This window comes from Choloepus didactylus, chromosome 5 (assembly GCF_015220235.1).
Source record: "Choloepus didactylus isolate mChoDid1 chromosome 5, mChoDid1.pri, whole genome shotgun sequence".
NCBI classification, from domain to species: domain Eukaryota; kingdom Metazoa; phylum Chordata; class Mammalia; order Pilosa; family Megalonychidae; genus Choloepus; species Choloepus didactylus.
The window spans coordinates 82,026,589-82,038,901 of NC_051311.1; the positions used below are offsets into that span (position 1 = coordinate 82,026,589).

At 36.8% G+C, this 12,313-nt stretch overlaps 1 protein-coding gene across 1 annotated transcript in view; it reads right to left on the minus strand.

Annotated features, from left to right (window-relative positions):
• Positions 1-352: 352 nt before the first annotated feature.
• ZNF277 (zinc finger protein 277) overlaps positions 353-12,313 on the minus strand; it is a 145,785-nt gene continuing 133,824 nt past the window's right edge. The window contains exons 8-12 of the mRNA XM_037836352.1: positions 8,987-9,054; positions 7,306-7,402; positions 5,582-5,624; positions 4,384-4,558; positions 353-2,974 (exon numbers count right to left, since the gene is read on the minus strand). Coding sequence (XP_037692280.1) covers positions 2,788-2,974; positions 4,384-4,558; positions 5,582-5,624; positions 7,306-7,402; positions 8,987-9,054 — 570 coding nt within the window. The 3' untranslated portion in view covers positions 353-2,787. The remainder of the gene's footprint in view (positions 2,975-4,383; positions 4,559-5,581; positions 5,625-7,305; positions 7,403-8,986; positions 9,055-12,313) is intronic.

The window sequence follows — 12,313 nt, forward strand, 5'->3', positions numbered from 1 at the left end:
CATCTCTAAAAGTCGTACAACCAGGTATTACATGCCAGAACCACACAGCAACTCCTCAATGAAGTATTTTTTTTTCAAAAAAATTTTCAAAACAAAAACAATTTTCAAAACAATTTTTGAACCCAAATTTAATGAAACGTCTAGATCTAACTACCAGTTTTCAGGAAAAATGGTAACAGAGGAACATGTTAAATGACACAATGAAGATACAATCAGCCAAATTCAGAAAGCAGGACATTAAAAAAAAAGGGGAGGTTGAATTATTGTAGATTATGAGACCCTTAAGGACCACATCAACCACATGCAATCCAGGTAACAAAGGATTCTGATTCAAACCAACCAACTTCAAAAAGACAATTTAAAAAACTTTATTTTGAAATAATTTCAGACTTAGAGATAAGTTGCAATAGTACAAAAAAATTCCAGATACCTTCCTTCAGATTCCCCAAATGTTAACAGCTTACCACATTTTCTTTACTTTTTCTATATATCCATTAGTTTTTATCTGAACTGTTTAAAAAGTTGCAAACAAAATGCCCTTTACTGCTAAATACCTCTGTGTATTTCCTAAAAACAAGGGCATTCTCATACATAACCATGACATAATTAGCAAAATTAGGAAACTAACATTAGTAATAGTAAAATTTACTATAGACCTTATTCAAATTTTTCCAATTGTCTCACTCACTGTCTTTCATAGTAAAAGAAAAAAAAATTTCTTGGTCCATGATTCAACTCAGGGTCACATGTTGCATTTAGTTGTCATTGATCTTTAGCCTTCTTCAGTCTGGAGCAGTTTTTCAGTCTTTTGTTTTTCATTACCTTGATGTTTTTGAAGAATAAAGGCCAACCATTTTGTTTACTATTCCTCAGTTTGGATTTGACTGATCTTTCTTCATGCTTATTTTCAGGTTATGCATTTTTGGTAGGAGTCCATAAAGGTGATTTTTTTTTTCTGTCCTCTTTACATGCTTCTTTTCAGGATGCATACAATATTTGTCCCAGAACTGGTAATGTTGTAAAAAAACATTTTTGAGACAACTGGGGAAATTTGCAAACAGATGATAAAAAGTTACTGTTAATTTTGGTAGGTCACACAATGGTGTTATGATTATGTTTAAAAAAATGGTTAGAGATATATGTTAGAGAAAATGCTAGAGATAGCCATTATTCTATTCTACTTCTGTGTATGTTACGTATTTCCATAATAAAAGTGTCCATAAAAGTACATAACAAAAAGTACTTCATAAGAAAACTTGTGTATATATATATATATATATATATATATATTTTTTTTTTTTTTTTCTTTTTTCTTCTATTAAAAAGACAATCCTGCCTCCAGCTTGCTTGCAATACCACATAAAACTAGGCCTGAAGAGTTCAAAAGCAAATTCAGTAGCTTGCATTCTGAGATGTTTTGGTAGATCTATGTGGTTGTTTGCACAGCGTATTCTCATTTGCAAGGCTCTGAAGAATCACTTTGGATTTAGGCATTGCAGATTTACAGTCAGAATACTTCATTATTTTCCATGCATGGGGGGTGGGGAAGTCACTGGCTAAGAATACTACAAATGGGAAAACTCTATAATAATGCAATCTTCCTGAACATAAGCTGACTGAATATTTTCAAAAAAGAATTTTTTTCATATTAAAGAGCAATTTAAAACGATGCAACATTTAGTGAGGATGGAGGATTTACTTTAGCACTATTGAAATTTAAGCAAATCTTAAAAATTAAGGGCAAAGTTATACCCTAGGCCAGATTCCACATAAGATTAGTGTTTTAGTAATTGAGACAGGCAGGCTTTTCCTATAACAACGTAAACCATATGGCTCCCAGTATCTGGATAAGTAGTCTGTTTTGTGTTCAATTACCTCTGGATTTTTTATGCTAACACATACAGTCAAAATAGTGGCAGCCCATGAACCACCAAAATTTAGCTTGAATCCAAACTGAATACCCTCCTGTCACTCTTGAACCTCTTCAGTTTAATAAATACAATACCCAACATACATTATCCATCAGTGTGCTGGTCAATTAAGGGACAAAGATACATAAAACAAAATGGCTTAAGGGCTGAAACAAAGATTGGTGACATGAAGACATTCTATAAGGAGAACATGGGCAGAATAGATTTCTGAGTCAGACAAAAATTGCTTTACCTGATGGTAACAAAACCAGGACTAGTCAAATGTCTTTTACCTATGTAGAGGAAGGGGAAGTTAATTGGCTTGATGCCCATTTCTAGACAGTCTGGCAACTCTAGGCACAAATCAGTGATGATGATAACGTCTCTCTTGATTATTCTGAAGTAGTGTCCAATTTGTGTATTATCCAGGTCTTTGACTATTTTCCCTTTCTTCCATGGCTCTTTTGGTCACTTCATTTACAGCTTATCAAATATAATACAGAAAGTCTGTATCTGTCAAACTTTGTGACTTGGATAAAAAGGCCTGTGGGGAAGAGACTGAAACCACTGGTTAAGGTAGGTTTATAAATAATTTGAACATTTCATTTATTTGTGATTTCCATATCCTCCTTATCATAGGTAATTATGAGTTTAATGAAAGAAGTTCATTTAAAATGATTACACACTAGAACGTTATAGCCCAGATACAAAAAGCCCTCATTGTATTTTTCTTTATATTCTGAAATGAGCATTCATTTTTAAAAAAAGTTTATATAGCCAAGGACTCTGTTCTTTGATGATGTTCAAATCTCAACTATTCTTTTGTATCTGTCTTATAGGAGAAAACATGCAAAAATTACTTCTGCAGCAGTTTGTTCTAGTTTTTCAAGCATTCTTCTAGTAGCAACTTGTTCAGAATACTGCTTTGTTTCAAAGCATGCAGTTTAGATGTGTCTTCACTGATAATGGGAATATTTCCATTTTGTTCCTGAGCTGTCAGGTCACTTTCACTGTCGGACAGTGTACACAGCAGAGTGTCATTTTCATAGGTTGGAAAATAATACCTGAAAACAACCATAGATAAAGTAAAGGAACTAACAAATTATCCAGGAAATTCCTAAGCAGCTGATGAACATTATTATAATTCTGCTAGGTTTACTTACCAACAATTTTGTCAGCATTTTACAAAGACTGTAAGGGAGACAACTTTTGAGTTGCTCTCACTTTGACCTTTACTGGCTGACATCAGCCTCACTGAATCCAGGATCCCTGCTAGCTGGCCATTCAGTCTCTGCTCAGTATCTACTATGTTAAGAAACTCACTGTCTTTAAAGGCAGGCTACTTCAGAATTGGGCAGCTCTAGTTGTTAGATAACACTTCCTTAGATGAAGCAAAAACCTACCCAATCTCTCTTATTTCTACCCAGAGGTTCCAGGTCTTCCCTACAGGTTACAAAGTTCAAATACGGTTAGTTACTTTTTCATATATGAATCCTTCAAATATCTGATGAAAATGGTTATGTTTCCCCTTGTGTTTTATTCTTCAACCTAATCATTACTGGTTCCTTCATTCCAAGTGATCAAAAAAAATGAAACGTTTGTAGAATTATACATTTGTTATTCTGGGTCCTTCTCTGGATACACTTGGAGTTAATTCTGAGGTACCTCTGAGGATTTCAACGTTTACAAGAATTACAGGAACAGGCTGTCAGTTCAATCCAGGTTTGACTTTCACTCTGACAAATCTAAGATTTTCTGAAGGGGAGAAACTAGAGCTTTTTGGATAGAGTTCTGGCAGATCTAATTTAAAATTCCCTTATAACAGAGAAACCTTTGGGTAGCTAGAACTCCGGAGACTCCCAGAGGAGAACCATCCCAGAAGGGCTGGACTGGCAAAGGATACCTGGGAGTATGACAATACCTACACAAATAAATACCAGTTGACCAACTACTTAATGCTTTAAAAGTGCCAGTATGCAAAATATATACTCAAAGCTCTAGCGATGTGCATAGCTGTTGATGTAGTAATTTTATTTCTAGGAATTTATCTAAATGACACACTTAGAGAAGTGGGCAAAAATGCAGGTATATGGCCATTCATTCATTCTATTACTATTTATAATAGCAAAAAGCAAGAAATAACTAAAATATCTAACAAACTAGGGAATGTTCATACAATGAGGTACTTGGCGACCACTAAATGAGGTAATAGATGCGTATTGGATATGAAAAGATGTTTATAATAATTTGCTAATAAACAACAAACCTAACCTACAGCTTAAAAATCTATAGTCTATTTCCATGTCTACCTACATCTATATCTGTCTCCACACCACAAATTTAGAAATAGTTGATTTCATTTGTAAGAGGATTACTTTAAAATTATAGTTTTTACAATAAACATGCATTTCATTTTTTTTTTTTTTTTAAAGTTTAAAGAAATTAAATAAAGAATAAAATAAGGGAGATTTACTGCAGTTGATCCCATGTCTTTTTTTCAGGAAGCAGTGATATGTGTTTAGCTTTTTCCATGTGAGTCCTTAAGTCTGCTTTGGATTTAAACTTCATATGGCAGCCGTAACATCTACATTGGTGAACTTCCCTCCGAATGAAGTTGATCAGTTTCACTTGCTGATAGAAGTTTAATCCTGAAAATAACAGAATATTGAATCATTAGACAAGGGAACAAACCCATTTTTGCACTGTTATAATTTTTTAAAAGAGCCTCTTACCTTTATTAGCCAACTTGAAGAGGTGCTGCAACTATAAAGAATAATAATAGCTACCAGATAATGACAGCCAGCACTCACATAGGGCTTATCTGTTAGGCACTGTTCTCATTGCTTTCCATGCATTAATAACATTTAACCCTATTTGATAAGGTTAAATATACCTAAGATACCTAAATTAGATATTAGGAAACTGCCAAGACGTCACAGCTAGTAAGTGGTGGAGGTAGGATTTGACAGCAGGCTGTCAGCTCCAGGTAGCCCAAGTTCTTGACTAATTATAAATGCAATGTACACATACGTCTATAAGAATAGCAAATTAAAGAAACACATCCAAGAGTTTAGAAAAGCAGTCGCTGAGCCGAGATGTTGGAAGTGAGCTTTTCACTGTCTTGGATCCATTTGCAAGCCAGTACTTCATGTCTTAATGCCCCTAATCCTTCTATCTTAGTGATGCTGAGAACCATACAATAAGGTCCAACTATTATAAATAATGGTACCTACACTGCATGGCACTGTCGTAGGTGTTTTACATACATTACCCACCTCCTACAACACTCTTCTGATTTGAGGCCCAAAGTCACATAACCAGCAAGTGCTGGAACTGGAATATGAACTCTAGTCTGACTTCAAAATCCATGCTCTATGAGTCCCCTCCACTGTATGATAGATAGTAACCATTAACTTGCAATTTATTTGAAGCACTCATAATATGCAGGAAGGAGGAATAAAGACTGTAAAAAAAGAAAAACCATATTTGGGTATTACAATTCAAAATGGTTGAGAATCACTGCTTCAGACAGATCTGTTAAGACCATCTGTACAGAGACACATTTTGGCTGTGCATTCTCCAAACCATGAGTATAGAACATAGGCATCGCTTACAAGAAATAGTATAAAAAAATGCACCATCATGGAAAACAACTTCCAAATCAGACTCACCAAGTTCTGTCTTTATTTTGAGGAGATCAAATTCATGTGCATCCTAAAACAAAGAGTGAATACATCTGTAAGCATATGAATTACTTAATCTTTTGTGCTGAAGTTATAAACACAGCTTATTCAGAGAAGTCAGCAGTTTAGAAAGTCAGGCTGAGTTCATCATCCTCTGCTTTTTAAAGTCTTCTAAATCTAACCATTTCCCCCCCATATCCAACTGCTTCTTTAAGAATAGTCCGAACAAATCATGCCAATCAGTTAAAACATTTAAATATTCACAGCTTATATCTGCAGTGTTTACAATTTACTACACATGCATTCTGCAGTCTGACAAAAAGTGTCCTCAGTCTCTAGGTAAGGTGTGGCTGTACCATATCCTGTGTCTGGATTAGAATTATGGATACAGGCTCTTTATTTAACAAGCAGGTAGATATTTTTAACAAATTCTGCTTTTCATTTTATGCTGTCAAATACACTCCTCACTCACATCTTCCTATAAATTACACTTCTTTTGATTTTCACAATGCAGAGATTTTTATTTTATTCTCTTTATTCCATTCTTGCAATCGTCCCTTGATCTATGTAAATGTTTTAACTTACATGCTCATAGAGGACAAAGGCCACCTAAATCACTGTGCAGGGCATATAGAATAGCACCATATGTAGGGCGTTAATTAGAAATTCCATGATACATTACCACGGAAAGTGACTTAAACAGAGGTTGGGGACACCTGTCAAAGATATTAGAGATTGGAATCCCTACATGGTAGGAGTACTGAGGCTCCTTTTAATTCACAGATATTAGGATACTGTGTAAAACTTAAATACAGGAAACAACACACACATACTAGTGGTAGCCTGTTTCTGAGGAACGGACTCTCTGCTTTCATAAGGGTAAATGGCCATGGCTTCTCTAACATCTTCCAGCTCCTTATTCTACTGAATGCTCCACTCTTGGCTTTGGGTGGGGGGACGGAAGGAGGAAATATGGAAATCACTGGGTAATATTTTTCTGTTATAATCACACCTCTTCCCCTACGCTGTGATGCTGTCATCAATCACTGGGCATTCCCCTTTCCCACACCCATTGTCCAGCTGAGGATCAGAGGTGTAGGGAGTGTGCCATTTCTTTCAGATATAATGGTGTGAAAAAAAGTTTGGAAGCACTAGCCTCGAGCTTCATTAACACAGACTATGAATGAGCCCAAATTTATTTTCTTTAATCTTTGTACTTGAAAGAGATCAAGACCATATCCTGGCCATCTCCCATGTACCCCAGGGTCCTCGGCTTCCATAGGAGATTTGTAAATGGCAGCTTCCTCCCTTTCCTTTCTGCTCTCCTTATTCCCAGCATAGGAAGTACTGGAAAAGGACTCATTTGTCAATATCTGTGCATAATAATATCGTGGGTCTTACCAATCATGGTTACAGATGCCACCCTCTGAGCTAGAACTATTTTGTATGCATCTCAAAGGTATGGTTGCATCAGTAGTCTCTGAAACCCCACACCGATGGCTTGCCCAGGTCAAGTCATTTGCACTAACTAAATTGCCCCGAATTCTGGTTCTCCTTGGTGGACCTGGCCTGTCCCTTCTGTTTTGCCTATAGAGCCTTTTAAGAATGGGATTATGATTGGGAAATTAAAGGTATAGGCCGGTGAGGATGCAATACTTACCAGCTTCCCCCGTCAGAGAGAAACACACTTCAAATGAATAAAAGTACCTCACCTCCATGTGGACATATAATTTCTCGATTGTTTCTGTTTGCTTTTCACAAAATAGGCAGACGGCTGAGACAGGGTGTTCTTCCCAATCAGACCAATCACTGGGTTAAAAAAGAAAACAGAAATTATGGAGGTTTCCTTCACTGAGAGGGTGTACACTACACAGGGGTTCGTAGGAAACCCTGCCAATCCCTTTCAACTCTGACATTTTTGTAATGAGTGTCATATCATATTATGACTTTCTGATACAGCTTTTGAAATTCAAAGCAGCACCATGAAATTAATATAAATAGTGAACAGGTGCTGCTCCACTTTCTTATATTTGCCTCTCTCCTGAGCAGCTATTTCACTACCGAATCATTGAGCTCCCTTTCTGAGACAACTATGTTTAATTTGCAGAGGAGACATAGCAAGGGGTGTGATGCGCTTTCTCATTAGCCACAACCACTGAACGCACACGCTGTGAGGCGCGATGCTGGGAGTGTATTTCTGCATGACAAATGATAGACTTTAAAAAGGCAAACCATACATCTCTCATGAGGGAAATATTGATCATTTTAAATAGGGCAAGTGTTAAATCTGGTAGTAGACAGAGAATTCAGAAAGCATATAGGATCCCTTTTATCACTTTCCCTCCTTGCAGTTATCTTTTCAGATACTTCCAACTTCTTGTCATTTCCCAAACGGGAACACTGCTGGTAAGGAAGAGTTGTGGAGTTAAGGAACTACCCATTCAAATGCAAACAGGGGAGACTTTCTTAGGCAAGTTCAGAAATTATCAGTGCTATGACTCTGAAGATAAACCTAACCTAATTTGCACCTAAGCTTTCTACTATTAGAAAAAGGGGAATACTTTCCCGAACCCTATCCACCCAGGAGGGAGCCACCAGAGCATCTGCTCTAGGTCATTTCTATTACTATTTATCAACCTTTCGTGTTATTAAAAGGTCAATATTCATCCATTAAATAGACTAAGTAGTATATGCCCTAATGGGAGAGAAATATTTTTATTCTAATACGGAGGACTTATGGCTTAAATCTCTATGCATCAAAGAAATTTAGCAAATGGCAACTCTCCAACTGTAGGCTTTACTTGAATAAAATAATATCAATTCAAAATCTCAGGAGAGAAAAAAGGCTGAAAGCTTTGAATGAAAAGAGGATGAATAAGAGAAAATCCTTTTAAGATGAAAAGAATACTTCTCAAGCTTATAATTTCAGGCAAAAGGGGCTATGAATATTTTAACTTCATCATCAATGGGACAAACACAGAACAAGGTTAATTTCAATTCAGCTATATTCTCTACTCCAGGAACAAGCAACAGGGAGAGTTCAAAGATCGTGTCACTTTGAGATATGGAGACCAATTCAGTAAGCAAAGCACTTTAGAATGTATTTTTCCCTGAATTATATATTATTGTCTGTTCAATTAATAAACAGCTTTAATGGCAAAACACTATTTAGTTAGAACTACAGTTGCTTCAGTGATTTTTATTTCAAAGCTATATGAATTTAAGTTTTGCCACATTACATGAAAGGAGGCATGGCTCAGAGAGAAAGGTTTTGTTTCTTTTTATTCTGTCCCTTCAGGTAACTTTCCACAATGATAATTTTAAGCCAAACCAAAGAACTGTTTTTTGCACTTAAAAACACTGTAATTAATTAGCAGTGGTAACAAGTCTTACTCTTCCTGATGGTCTAGCAACTCCCGATCATCTTCCAACTGAACCTCTTCCCAAGATTTTCCAAGTTCCTATGAAGGAAGGACAGAAGGATTAGAGAGATGGGGGCAAAAAAAGGGAAAGGGGGAGAGAACATAGACAAAGAATTCTTTAAAAAAAAAATCCACATTCAAATGGTCTTGAAATAATACAAGTAAGGTATATGAAAAGTTTCATTTCAGTGATAAGGAAGGATAGATCCTGAAATGTCTGAAAACACTGTTCCCCACATATCTACATGGCTCAGTCATTCAGGTCTGTGCTTAAATGTTACTGCCTCAGTCTTTTTCTGACCACTGTGTCTGAAATGACACCTCTCTCCCAAGTCACTTTTTACTGCACTCACTGCTTCCTGAAATCATTCTCATCTACCATCCACCTCCCCTAATAGAATGCAGTCCCTGAGGACATGGCCTTTGTTCGTTCCTACATTTCGAGAGCCAGGCACACAGTGAGTACTAGTAAATATTTGTTGAACTGAATTGTGACTGAGACATCTAAAAATTTGTGGCCAATTTAGACTGTACCTCAAAAGATTTCTGCAAGGCGATTAAATGAGTTAGTTAATGTATATGAAGCACACAACCCTCGGCAGTAGTAGGGATTCAAATATCTACACATAATCCTTTTACCCTTTACCATTAGTGGAGAAGTTCCACTCTTTCACGGGTATGTCTGGCGAGTCTTGTCAGGTTCAGGGAAACTTCACAGAGTGATGGGCAGGAATGGTCTCTTGAGCCCCCACCATTTCTCTTCTCTCCCTGGAGCCATTACTCCTCTCTTCCTGCCCTTTCTTCTCTCTCCACTCAGTCCTCCTAAGGTGACCCATGTAACAGCAGGCAGTGGTACTACAGAGGAATGTGGGACCTTAGTGGACACTTTCCAATCAGCTAAACTACGCTTAGAGTCAAGGCCAAACCGACCTGCTACGAGCACAATTAGCCTCGTCGAATGTCCTCTTTGGAAAAAAAAAAAAACCAAGTTCGCTCTCAATTATGGACACTTTTCTCTCAAATAATAGTATTCATTTAAGCTAAAAACAAAGAACTGCTGGTGCCATTATGATTTAGGGGAAAAAAGAAAATCCATCGTTCATCAATTTAATGAGAGGGTTTGAAGCTGTCGTTATCTATCAGTTAAATGATGCATAAACTCAGGCATGCAGAGATCTACCGTAACATCATTAGAAATAGTTAATTTGGACTCTATAATAATGTACCTCCCAGAGTTGTCACAAAGCATCTGCACCTCATTCTAAGACACCAAGAATGGCCTTAACACTGCCAACAGGATCCTTGTTTTTGGTGGTGAATTAAGTCTTTCAGGTATCATTGGATACTTGAAGTCCAATGGTCTCTCTAGACTCAGAATTAAGGTCAAGATATTATTCAAGGAAGGACCATCTGTGGTATTTTACCATTGTCAGCTATATGGGCAAATGTTGCTTATCAATAAATGTTTTGAACCAAAAGCGACAAGAAGTATCTTTTGCTGTCAGACTCCCAAACTCAAAGCATTATTCTGCAACTTCCTCTGTATTCAGTACAACGTGTAAGGATTTATTCAGGCTATACTGCATTAACCATTCATCACTTGAGAGGAAAATAGAAATCTATGTTGATTAGTATATTAGGAAGCAAGCAATTTGCATGTGACAGTGACCCTGACTTTTCCCAGAGTGCTCTGCTTTGGGACAGCTAAATATATGATTTGTTATAGGAACAAGAATGAAAGAGAAAAATAAAACAAAGCACATAACCATCTCTAAATTAAGGCACCATGCCTGTTAATGAATCATGTCAGGAAAGACTGCAAGAAAAACAAAGTTTGGAAGGCATGTCAGTAAAGACATTCGGAACACCCCCTCACCCCCTGCATCAGATGGCTTATGATCAACAAGAGGGTGGAAAAAAACATGGAGAAAAAAAAAATCCCCTTCACCCAGCACCCCTCCGCCTCCAAAACACACACACTAACATGTGCTTACATGAAAAACTCATTAGGAACAGAGAAAGAAAAGTATTTTAAATGTAAATAAATTATTTCATTAGAGAGAATTATAACAAAACTATGAAATGCAGCTTAAGAGCCTACTTTTTTTTTTTTCAGTTCAGGCATTTATTTCATTCATTTGAAGTACGAATCTATTGCTATTCTCATCTTTCTCTGTCTTTTTTTTCTTTTTACTTATTATTTTTTTCTTGCAATTTTATTGAGATATAGTCACATACCATACAATCATCCAAAGTGTACAATCAATTGTTCAGTGTCATCATATAGTTGTGCATTCATTTCAACAGTCAATTTTTGAACATTTTATTACTCCAAAAAAATTAATAAAAACAAAAATAGGAATAAGAATAAAACTAAAATAGAACACCCAAAACAAGGAGCCTACTTTTGTTATACATGGCTTTGTATACTTAAAGAATTAAAAAAAATTTAAATCAAAGAATGATAAAAACACTGCAAAAATAGTTCCTGTTAGAAAAACTCAGGACTTACTTAGGAATATATGGGCAGTTCCTGTTAGAAAAACTCAGGACTTACTTAGGAATATATGGGCAGAGCCTTGACGATGACCTGAAGCAGTTGGCTGCCTTCCCCTGCAGAGGTTTCTAAACTACCCAGCACCTTGTCCCCTAACCATCCTATCAGCTGAGTCCTTTTCTTTATGAGAAAACAAAGCAAGTAGGCAAACCAGACAATACAAAGGGCATTTAATGAATCTGCAAGCCTTCTATTATTAAAAAAAAATATAATAATTAAACATGGAAATATCTCACCTACTGGGGGGTGGGGAGGAATCTGTCCATTCGCTGAACTGAAAGGAGAACCCAAAGCAGCTGCCTTTCCCCCTGTTCTCTCACCTTGTATGACTATTAGAGTGTACCTTGCCAGGGACAGCTTGGGTGCGTCTATCATCTCTGGTCTAGAGATTGCACATGTGTTTAAAGTAGAGGTGAGGAACTCCGTGGGTCAGTGATGCAAATACAACCCTGCCACAGCAGATGCCAAAGTATTAACTCTTTATGCACCATTGTTACCAGGTGTTGAGATTAATGTCCGTCTCCCCTACCAACCTCTCAATTCCTCAGAGCAATGACTCAAATCTGCAGCTTATTTGTCTGCAATGTATCTCTTTCTCTTCTAGCATCTGGTACCTGGAAGGCACTCCAATGTTTGTGGAATGTGTGAAGACAATGAAATTGCTTCGAAAGGGAAGAAGGTGTGAGAAATAGGTGTATAGACAGTGACAACCAATAAAACAATTTTTCCTCTTTTTGCCCA